The sequence below is a fragment of the Sycon ciliatum genome, chromosome 3 (genome assembly GCF_964019385.1).
Source record: "Sycon ciliatum chromosome 3, ocSycCili1.1, whole genome shotgun sequence".
Classification (NCBI taxonomy): domain Eukaryota; kingdom Metazoa; phylum Porifera; class Calcarea; order Leucosolenida; family Sycettidae; genus Sycon; species Sycon ciliatum.
This window is the reverse complement of record NC_088645.1, coordinates 18,657,181-18,669,308: the sequence shown is the minus strand read 5'-3', so window position 1 is coordinate 18,669,308 and position 12,128 is coordinate 18,657,181. Positions and strand designations below refer to the sequence as shown.

At 47.3% G+C, this 12,128-nt stretch overlaps 1 protein-coding gene across 1 annotated transcript; it reads left to right on the top strand.

Moving 5' to 3' along the window:
- The first annotated feature begins 1,975 nt into the window (after positions 1-1,975).
- LOC135812524 (uncharacterized) lies at positions 1,976-11,183 on the top strand. The gene is made up of 2 exons (XM_065325856.1): positions 1,976-2,172; positions 9,418-11,183. Exons 1-2 carry the CDS (start codon positions 2,142-2,144, stop codon positions 10,437-10,439), a joined length of 1,053 nt encoding a protein of 350 aa, XP_065181928.1. The 5' UTR covers positions 1,976-2,141; the 3' UTR covers positions 10,440-11,183.
- Positions 11,184-12,128: the final 945 nt, after the last annotated feature.

Genomic DNA, 12,128 nt, shown 5'->3' with positions numbered 1-12,128 from the left:
GGATTGGATTGAGATTTGAATGCCAATGTATACCAGTGCATATGAATAGCACTTTGACAGCGTACAGCTCTTTGGACTGCATGGGATTTGTCAGGACCGAGTCTTCCACTTCCTGTTAACCTCTACATGTATGTCAATTCGTATGACCGATTATGGCAAAACCAGCTCCATTCAATTACAACGCATAGACCAATGACACAGACCACAGTATTGAAATACCGTAATGTCGCGTGCATAAGCTGGATTTGTGCATAAGCCTGTCTCGTGTAGAAGCATGAAATCTGCAACAGCTTTTCGCGTACAAGCCTGTCGCATGCATAAGCCGGGCCAGTACACGAGACGCGCCACGTGTCGCGTGCGTAAGCCGGGCTACAGTGCCTCTGAGGAAGACAGTGACAGTGCCTCTGAGGAAGAAGGACAGTGATATTTCATACTGAACTGCTTTCTTTCTTGATCTTGCTAATCAAGTCAGTGTTACACAATTGTTTTGTTTCTGCACACTTCTACTGAACTGCAATTGCAAAACAATATCACCTACCGGTACCTTCTGGGTACCGGTACCCGTAGTATCTTTGATAGCCGTGTCGATAGCTGACACTTGTCTCACTCTGTGCGTGCACATCCTGTTGCTTGCCTCTCATTCTCACGGCACCATGTACGAGCATGTTCTTTATCATCGTACTCCACACCTCATGACCTGAAAAGGAGTTGAACTCTACTGTGAAGCTGCTGGTGTTTGATGAGTTGGCTTGTTCGTTTGTGTGTGTGTGTGTGTGTGTGTGTGTGAGAGAGAGAGAGAGAGAGAGAGAGAGAGAGAGAGAGAGAGAGAGAGAGAAAGGAGAGGGGGGACGCGGTTCAGGGAGCGAAAAAAAAGAAAAAATATCCCGTTGGAAAATGTTGGTTTTGACGTCCAAAAGTCAGCAGTTTGCGCATACAAGCCTGGTCATTGAGTGGTGCTTGTCATATAAGCCTGTCTCGTGTATAAGCCTGTCTTGTGTACAAGCCTGACTCCATCACCGGCTTATAGGCATATAAGCCCCGGCTAATGCACGCGACATTACGGTATTCATTCAAACGGCTAAGTACACGTGAATCGGCTGACCTCCATTACTAGCCCCCACCGGATACTAGTACCAGTCTAGGCACACCCTGTACTGTACTGCATGCCGTTCTGTGGTGCTTGCAGCAGGTAGCAACTGGCACATCCATTGTATTCACGCATGGATAGGTCAAGTCAGTCTGCACGCATATCCCATAAAGTTACTATTAGTCACGAGATGCATGGGTTTACCAGGTACAGTCAGCGGCCGTCGTGAGCCCCCCCCCCCCCCACCCCCCGCACAGCTTCACAGCCTGTAGCTGACTGTACAGTTATACAAATATCCAACCCACACTTCATGATCAGCAAATTTAGGCAAAATACATTACTTCTGGTAAAATTGTGCCAAGGCGACGGCATCGTCCAGTGTCAAGGACTATTCATCACTGCCAATATAGAATGGCTGCCAAATCAGGAACTGTTCACGTTGCCTTGTTTGGCCAGAAAAGCAGATGAGTGTCAATCCGGTGCAAGGCTCATCGAACAGGATGAACATGTTGTTTCTATTAACGGAAACCACCCAGTGACCCATGAGTGCAGTATTCTATGATAAAACATTCAGTACACACAAGACTCAATAATACGCTAATCGTTCTACATTGCCATGACCATAGACTGTACTGTATAGTTTTAGTTTCTCCCTTCTGACTTCGTACATGATTTCAACACTCGCTTGTAGCAAACATCGCTAGCACCGTATCTGCCCTACATGCAGCGGGTCATGATGTAGCATGTGTCTATCAGCCGAGTTGCGGGCTTCAACCACAGCTGATAGTAGCTACACTCCGAATAATTCAGCGAGATCAAGTCCTGCGTTCTTGTCGGCTATTCTACTGCGCAACGTGTTCTTTATCACATAAAAAGCATAAAAGACCTCCGCTGCACTGGAACGTGAACGCAATACGTTTAGGCCGCACTTTCTATAGGCGCATCTTAGTGCTTCCACTGCTACGTTTCATCGTTGTTCTGTACAAAAAGCAACTCGAATGCTACCTTACCTTCTAATGAGCCAAGCAGCCGGTGACAGGAGACTGGAGTGACAATGAAGTTTCCAGTACCTCTAATTCTATCAGGTAAGACTAAAATACTTTTTGACAATAAGATTTAGACGGGGTAGAGTGTGTTACTCCCTACATGGAAGCTCGCGGTTTTTCTGGCGACTTTAGACGTATGGTGAAAAGAGCAAGACAATTAAACTTAGATTTAGACTTCCAACATGCAGGCGCAGTGAGAACATTTGCGACTTTGGAGAGAGTGGGTCGACCCAGGCAGCTGGTATGTAGACCGGTGTTGCTGTTGAATACATTTTCCGACTCTCCTTCGACCCCAGAAGAAGTGTCTTCGTGCACATACCTTGCTCTCTCCGCATATTATTATACCATTTCTAGAATGTGCAGGGGCAGTGGGATAAATGTAGTTGAAACTTTGGTTCTGTCCAGTCTATTCGTTTTCATTATCTCTGACACCAAGGATGCACCTTAGTTATCTTTTTGCTTCGACTGTTACTTCATGATTTCACGCGATTGGCCCAATTGGTGTTGTGCATAAACTCGTTCTCAAGTATTTCTCGTATAGTAATTACTTGTCGAATTGTCCGCAAACTCCAACGCAGCCACTTACATATTAAGGAAACTTCACTTCTCAATTCTAAAACTCCAAAAGCGCTCTTTTCATTGCGATTCAAATTCAAATTAAGATGTAAATTACATTAGCCCCATCCCTCACACAAACAAGTCAACAAAGAGGCATCTTTGGATTGAGGAGTGCTGGTTTCGAAACAACTGGCTTGAAGCTCAAATAGAGCTGGTGTTAGCTCAGAGCAGAGCTGGTGTTAGCTCAGAGCAGAGCTGCTGTTAGCTCAGAGCAGAGCTGCTGTTAGCTCAAAGTAGAGCTGCTGTTAGCTCAATGTAGAGCTGCGGTTAGCTCAAAGTAGAGCTGCGATTAGCTCAAAGTAGAGCTGCGATTAGCTCAAAGTAGAGCTGCTGTTAGCTCAAAGTAGAGCTGCTGTTAGCTCAAAGTAGAGCTGCTGTTAGCTCAAAGTAGAGCTGCTGTTAGCTCAAGGTAGAGCTGCTGTTAGCTCAAAGTAGAGCTGCTGTTAGCTCAAAGTAGAGCTGCGGTTAGCTCAAAGTAGAGCTGCTGTTAGCTCAAAGTAGAGCTGCTGTTAGCTCAAAGTAGAGCTGCGGTTAGCTCAAAGTAGAGCTGCGGTTAGCTCAAAGTAGAGCTGCTGTTAGCTCAAAGTAGAGCTGCTGTTAGCTCAACGTAGAGCTGCAATGCTAAATGGATGTAATATAGCGCAAGGCAGAGCCGCAGCAAATAGCTAGATAACACCAGTTGTGAGAGTGGACCCGATTAGTGGGTACGATAATTGTGATGGTGTGAATAAGTTGGATAGGGAAGGATGGTGGGAAAAGAAACACTGCTGAAGCACGATCCGTTGTCTGGAAGAGCACAACAGGGCAAGCAAGATTTGTTTTTCTTTTCCGCAAAATGGGCTGGTGCCATTTGTGATTACGCAGCAAAACAAAGCGCATGACGTCAGTCTTGAATGCAGTACAAAGCAATGCAGTGCAGTGTGTGCGCTAGTTCGGATTGTTGCTAACAAGTACTAGCACAGCTAGTACACCATTAGCCCCATCCCTCACACAAACAAGTCAACAAAGAGGCATCTTTGGATTGAGGAGTGCTGGTTTCGAAACAACTGGCTTGAAGCTCAAATAGAGCTGGTGTTAGCTCAGAGCAGAGCTGGTGTTAGCTCAGAGCAGAGCTGCTGTTAGCTCAGAGCAGAGCTGCTGTTAGCTCAAAGTAGAGCTGCTGTTAGCTCAAAGTAGAGCTGCGGTTAGCTCAAAGTAGAGCTGCGATTAGCTCAAAGTAGAGCTGCGATTAGCTCAAAGTAGAGCTGCTGTTAGCTCAAAGTAGAGTTGCTGTTAGCTCAAAGTAGAGCTGCTGTTAGCTCAAGGTAGAGCTGCTGTTAGCTCAAAGTAGAGCTGCTGTTAGCTCAAAGTAGAGCTGCGGTTAGCTCAAAGTAGAGCTGCTGTTAGCTCAAAGTAGAGCTGCTGTTAGCTCAAAGTAGAGCTGCGGTTAGCTCAAAGTAGAGCTGCGGTTAGCTCAAAGTAGAGCTGCTGTTAGCTCAAAGTAGAGCTGCTGTTAGCTCAACGTAGAGCTGCAATGCTAAATGGATGTAATATAGCGCAAGGCAGAGCCGCAGCAAATAGCTAGATAACACCAGTTGTGAGAGTGGACCCATGAAACCAGCACTCCGTTAGCTAAGCACTATTGACGCACAGCAAGGGTCAATTGTTGTCAGCACAGGCAAGCATTGTGCAGCTAGAGTTCAGTAGCTCATTACTCACCCAAGTTGGGGATCATGGCATCCATGACACGGCAGCAAGCCGAAACGATAGCTGGCGCTTAGCGCTTGTTGTAGTCCGGATGTAGCATAGACACGCATCGCTCTTTCCACTGACCTGCCACTCGGAAGAAGGAGTCGGAGGCACTAGCCATAGCAGCGGTGGTGGCTGTACCAATGTGGACCGAATGCCCGGAGTAGTTCGACTGGGATGGTACACCGGCCGCAGCGACAAGAGACCATACTGTTACTGTGAATGACTGCCTGGTCAGCTGCTGTCTGTTCGAGAGTACGAACAAGAGTTGCTCCGGTCCCTCGCGACGAGTGACAAATGGGTAGCTAATAATGGCACGGACCGGGCAGTACGGCGGTACAGACGGGCCAATGTCACTAGCAACGCCTTTACCGAATGGGTCTGTCTTGGATGAAAGCAGGAAGAGTTGCAGGCGTCCGTCACCAGGGGAGCTAGTACAGCCCCGTGTGATGCCATTAGTGAATTCAGCACACCAAAGAAATCCAAAGAAGCAGCATGGCGGCCTGGTAGAGCAGCTTGTCATGGCCATTCAGGATACTACTTTTCCGGCGTGCATCCGTCAGGTGTCGTAGGATTGGCATAGTTATAGGAAGGCGAGGGGTGAGTACAGCCGTACCATGGCATCGCTGCATGCCCTTCAACACCCTCTTCAGAAGCCACGCATCTACTAAGGGGCCGGCAAACCCATTCTCAAGGTGGGCTTTATGCACCGCACTCGCATACACAGATACAGTTCAGGGCACGCTGATCATAGTTCACGCATGAATGTGTGTCCAGGAACGATGACTCGGGCAGCAAAAGTGAGCTTCCCCAGGAGGGACTCGAGTTGACGCTGGCCGATGCTGCACTCGCTGATAGTAGCCATGAGTGGCGCATGGATCTCGGACAGCTTGTCCTCTGGTAGCCAAGCTTCGTGGCGCTCGCAGTCTAGGACAATACCAAGGAAGGTCAATGATGGTGATGGCCCTCAGTTTGAGCTGGGATGGAGCAAAGGGTGCCGAGATACGTGAATGCCCGGAGGGGGATGGTGAGTTGCTGGTTGGCTGCAGCCAAGCCAGTGGAGATATCGAGAAAGTCATCGAGGTAATGAAGTCGGTGATCTATAGCAAACTCGTGCTGCATGATCCCGTTGACTGCTGTGGCTACTGAGTCAAAGACGGCTGGGCTGGAGCGGAGGCCGAAAGGCAGAAAGCGCTCGTAGTAGTAGGAGCCTTCCCAGCGAAGTCCTGACGGCGGACTGGGATCTGCCGAAATGCACTGCGTACATCGAGCTTGGACAAATACACAGGCTGTGGGCATGACATGAATATGTTGATCGTGTTGTCAATGCTCGCGTAGTGCAGAGAGAGCGGCTCGGCAGGAATGCTGTCGTTCGCGCCGGTGCCTTCCGGACTAGACAGATGGTGGATCATTCGCAGCTTGCCGTTCTTTTTGGGGATGGCACCAATACCAGTGCGGCGCATGAACTGAAATGGAGGTGACGGAAATGGGCCTGTGGTCTCGCTGCGGGCGCAGGAAGCAGCTAATTGCTCGGATATAAATGCCGCGTGAGTGAAAGCCAAGGGTAGATTATTAGAGAAAACCGAAATGTCGTGTTGGCCGGCAGATCCAAGAGTAAAGCCACGGCGCAGGCCATGGAGAACATACGCAACACATGATTGATCTGAGTGGTTACGTAACAGGCGGGCAGAGTGGTCAGCTAGCAGTGTGGTGTCTGCAGAGTGTATAGGAAAGAAGCTACGTACCGAGTCAAGCGATTCAGTAGCCATTCTGCTAGGGGCGGCGGGGTGGCCGATTGGCTCCGCGCTGCCGCTGGTTGCACATGATGCATGGGTGGTCCTTGCCACACTGGCTGCAGGTGTGGGAGAAGCGGCACGACGACGAAGAACAGCGACCTCCATTGAAGTTGCGGCAGATTTCTTGGCCGTCTCTGGTATGGTTGCGACCACTGGAGGTAAATGCCGCTGGCTTGGGGACGAAAAGGACACAAACCGCCCCTGGATGGACCGTCTTACATTGAGCGCATTTTGGGTGTGCATGGCCTGTGACAGCTATCTGCCATAGGTTAACGTCGATGGTGTCCAACCTCTTCGTGCCTGGTTACTGGGCCACGAGCATCCGCAGCTGGCGGTCGTACTCTAGCCACGCGCTTGGGAAGAACTGGCGGTTAGCAGTCAGGATCAACTGCTGGTACGCAATCAGTGCGAAAGTTCAGCAGTGCGGTGTAGGGCAGCAGCCGTGATAACAGACATGTATGTGGTCCATGCCTCGAGCCGGGTAGGTACATGTATAATTATCGTGAACCTTGCGACGCACCTGCTTCGCGTCATCCGACTCAACGATATTTAGCTGGCTATCGTTATTCGGGCTGTGCGCCAGCCGGAATGTTGGGCCGGAAGTGTGCAAGAATTTCAGGCAACAAGCTTGAAAAATCTACGAACTCCCCTCGCAAAATACGTTCTTGCACAGCCTTGGGCACAGCTGGTGCAGGTGGCTGATCGGGTGGGTTACAGGAGATTGGCCTGGCGTAGTGGCGGCAGCAGCCGCATTGCCTTGGCCTTGGGTGAGGAGCGGCACAGTGCTCTCCGATAATAATAATTATAATGGCGGCCGACAAAGCCGACTACGCCTCGTCCCGTACGAGAGCGCAGAGATCCGTTGAGCCCGCGTCACCTGAGCTGGCGGAGGAGGCATTGGTGCCAGTCGGGCTTCTGGGCTCGCGAGCCGTGTCCGCACTGTCATATTGCTGGTTCTCCTGGCCGGAGCAGACCTCACTACCAAGGGCTAGTTGTGCCAGCAAACGGTCCTGTAAAATACTTTTACTAAGTTTCCTTTCGGATTCAAGCCGCGCTGAGAAGGCTCGCTGCGGAGGGCTTGACAAGGCATTGCCTTGACAGTGTCGACAGTTAGGTCAGACGTACTGAAGAAATACAGTGTCGAGGTGACACTCGGGCTGGCAGCAAAGCTACGAAAGGAAAAGAAACACTGCTGAAGCACGATCCGTTGTCTGGAAGAGCACAACAGGGCAAGCAAGATTTGTTTTTCTTTTCCGCAAAATGGGCTGGTGCCATTTGTGATTACGCAGCAAAACAAAGCGCATGACGTCAGTCTTGAATGCAGTACAAAGCAATGCAGTGCAGTGTGTGCGCTAGTTCGGATTGTTGCTAACAAGTACTAGCACAGCTAGTACACCAATAGATTTTGGGGCTTGGTAATGAATTACTCTAAAGACGGGCCAGGCCCGAACATTTGGTGCAAAGTAAATCTTAATTCTAAATTGCATCGCAGTGAAGGCCGAGAAGTGAAGTTTCCTAAATGACTGATTACTTCATTGTACCATCATAATACTTCGAAGTAGTTGCTTTGTAGTATAACTCTCAGGGTGATTGAGATTTCTGATGATAGTCACATCAACACGACGTTTCAATCCGTACATATTGTTCCTCTGGTTTCGTTGTATCAGTGCAGACGCATCATCTCTAATGATTTTAGGATTTGTGTCTTCTCGCCGACTTATTTTAACATTCCAATAGTAGTAGAGAAGAAGGACCAAGGTACTTCAGGTCACGCCATAATGTCCACCAAATTCTCTTCTACAAATTAAACATCGGCTCTCCATCCGAGTCTATTAAACTACTTCAGTAATATTGTTGTTTATATCCGCTGTGTAGGTCTGTGCTTCCTCGTTTTTGATGGGCAAGCGTGTAACCGAAGGCGATGTCAAATGATTGGTTCTAACGAGGAGCAGATCAGACTTGTTGAAACTCGTGGAGTCTTGTACTATAGTTCATCCACCAAACTGCGATCTAAGTGGCTAACAATTGTCAGCGGCCAAAAAATCTCCGCTACGTTCTCTCCAGATCAAAAATGCAACATGGTAGTACGTAATGTGAACTTCGTCATTTAAAAAGGAGGATCATCCTGTCAATTAGATATTCAAATCATCCGAGGAAACCAGACGAAAACTCGGAGAAACCACGCTTATTGCGGCCCCAATACAAAATTATGCCTTCAACTGGATGGCCTGAATAAAATACCATAATCTTAGACATCAGTGTCCAAAGCCATCTCGGATAGAAGTCTCCATCACGCCATCGGTGAACTACATGTGCCATGTTAGTGCAGACAAGACCAATCAACCGATCATCTATCTCTATATGGAATGTAAGCGAGTAATACTGACAAGTATTTCTAGTGCTCGTGTGAACTGTTAAACAACTTTGAATAGTTGACGAGGAGACAACAATTGTATTATCGCAATAAGGATGACTAGCTGAATTGGCATTGAGTTACTTTGAACGAACCTGGATGTTCCCCGCCTGAGTTGGCAAGGAGATACCAAGAGAATTGGTGAATTGGAATAAAGAAGCCCTGGTGTTACGATCATGACATCGTCGTTACGTGCAGGACACATCCACATAATAGCCAGACCGGTAGAAAATCGCTGCACCTCATATCCGACCACTATCTAAGGGCACAAGTCTAGACAAAGAGAACTTACACTGGACACGTATCTGCATTTTAAAGTTGGCAAAAGGCGTATCTCACAATCTGTGTGATGTCTAGGGTAAGGATGAGGATCGTAGGACCATTAAGGCTGCACAGTACGGATCTCAAAACTATTGCTAGAGCCACGATGGAGTTTATGTTGAGCTATTCAATTTCAAACGGTCAAACACATAAGGCACAGCAAATTATAACTTTGCCGTCACCCTATACTGATGACTATTGCCTATGTCCGATTCCTTGCCTCTGGTACGAGTGGTGGTGAGTAAATACCCTGTTTTATGTCAAAAGTCGAACTGCGACAATTTCGATGACGCGGAGGAAGTATATGCACAGGGTTATCTAAAGGTGTGGATTTCATAAATTCAACTCCTTCATTGCATACTTGTCCCTATGGTGTTGTTGTTCCTATGCTTGTTTCATTGCCTTCAGACTCAGTGCAGTCACAGTCAACTGCAACAACAACATCATTTACTACGTCTTCAGCTGAATCACAAATTTCGAGTCTCATTACCACAGAAACTGGCGAGGACACAATCACCGTTACACACGGAGCAACAACTGCAGCTCCTCTACCGACAATTCAATCCACAAGTGCACCCTTGATTGCTGAATCCACCAACTACATCTGGATCGTAGGCGTGCTGACTGGAAGCATTCTAACTGTGATTCTCATTGCTTTAATATTTGTGACTTTATGTAAGAAGTGCCGCCAAACCTCAGCACAGGCTCGGATAACTAACACCCGAGATCATGGAAGCGAGCCTCCCACCCAGGGATTCAGCAATCCTGACTATAGCTACGCAGACTTGCGTGGAAATGGGTCTGACCCAACACGATCCGTGATTGAATGCGTTAACCCTGACCGAGACTACCCGCCGAACCAACAAGTTGCCACGGAAGTTCAATATGAAAACACCAATCCACACGAGAGCAATAATCGTGTGCCACAGAAACCAAAGACATCCAACGTTGAGGAAGAATACTCCATAGCCGGCGCAGCCGCAGACGATCGTAACAAGTCCCAACAGGAAGACGCAGCACATGTCCTTGTTTCTTTTGCACAGGAAACGGCCGTTCTAGACCTAGAGCAACGAACTGACTCCAACTATGATGAACTACGCTATGCCAGCAAAGAATGGGGCACTGTTGTGGACGCAAGGCAACAGGTGTATTCTGATGTGGAGGAAATAGACCATCTGGACCAACCACAACAGTCAGAGTCTTCATACGACAAACTATGCCATCCCAAGAGTGGGCATGAACGGTTCGCCAGTAGGGAACCCCAATGTCAATCACAGATGGATCATGGCAAAGACCCGACTGCCCACGAAGACCAGCCCCAGGAATCGGATCCTTCGTACGGCAACGTACAAGAGAAAGTAGGAGGGAATGAATCCAGTGCTATTGCAGACATACCGCAACAGGACTATGACGAAGTTGATCGGGTTTAAAGTGGGTTTTACACAGCAGATACGTATGACAACCAAGATCCAAGCGTAAAGTAAGATCCAATATACAGCCACGACGAGATATTTAAGTCTTTGAATACACGAATGCAGACTTAGAGTGAACAATTGGAAACCTGCACGTAGGCTTAAGTAGCAACATTTTACCATCCCTGTTTTGACTTTCACCGCTTGTGTGTGTATGTACGTGCGAGCACCTGTTTATATCATGTTGATGCCACTGACTTCAAAGCGTATCTCGCCACTTTATGCTGACCTTTGAGTAGGTTGAATCAAGACTAGTACTCCAGATACACAATTAGTCCTTCCGATGAACATTCTAACAGATCACCATTTATTTTCGCTGCTAAATTTGCCTGGTACTTTGCAGCACATGAAGCGGGCCCTTTGAATATCCCATTAATGCGACACACGCTTGCTTGTATTATGAATGATTAGCGAACATAATTATTAATTAATGGTACAATACCCTGCAACTGCCTATGCAGAGTTACTTAATAATTATCACATTTTGAGTTATACATCCCCTACACGTGCATTAACGTGTTCATTTTCCTGAAATCCTCCATTTCAGCGTAATGCATACACTGTAGATACTGCCATACCATAGATGATACATTCTACTGAACTACACCTAATTATGTGACATGCGTATCTTCCAGATTTCACCTTTGGCGTTTCCTAATCAGCATCTCATGCATACCTAATGAAATTCCGTTTTCTTGTTTATATTTTCGCCTTGAGGCCTGAACTAACGTTCCCAGTCAATTTCCGGAAATAGAGGCTTTACAGAGACTTCAACTTCCCTCACTAGCATAGCCTACGAAGAGGGAACATGATGGTAAATGCACTCATTGGTGTGACGCTTTTGATATTCATGACGCAATAGGTTCTGATGTATCATTTGCAACTGGTCAAACCAGGAACTTGCATTGTGGTCTACTACTCGGTCCTTTTCGCTGTCTGCCTATGCAAACCCGAAACAGGGCTAACAAAGGTTTGCCTGGTCTGCAGTGCGTAATCGTTACTGTTAGTTGGAAGGTCCACTGCTGACCTCCTCATGATGAATAACTGAAAAGTACAAGAGTTGGGGGACTATTTTGTGGATTTGTAGACGGATTTATTTTTATTTATTTTTATTCCAAGCAATACATGGCTGGGTAGCCGATGACCACCTTGCGTGGCAATTGCACGGTTTTTATAGCCAACCACGGCTAACAAGGAAAAGAGTAAGAAGTCCAAAAGAAAAGGAAAAGAAGAAAACATGGTTTGGGGTCTACTGGTAAAGCAAGGCGTTCCTGGATGCTGTTAAAAGATGAACAGATAATTGGCGACCGTATGATGCGTACCAAAGATGCAGGCTCGACCGCCAGATAACCCATGGAAGACAGTTTAGAACAATAACCTGATCAATCCAAGAGTAATTTACAGACGATTTGATTGGAATTTAAAACAATACTATTCAAACCTATACCAGTAAACAGGTCTTTGGTTTGAATGGAGTTGTTACCACTTCCAAATCCAATTTCTTTAATGTCAATGCATTGCCGATAAACTGACTACATTTAATAACCATAAATAGGGCCATAACCAATGGCCAAATAACCAATCCACAGGCTAAGTACACAATCACTGGTCGTTGATCACCCGCAGGATGCTAGTCTAGACGTACTG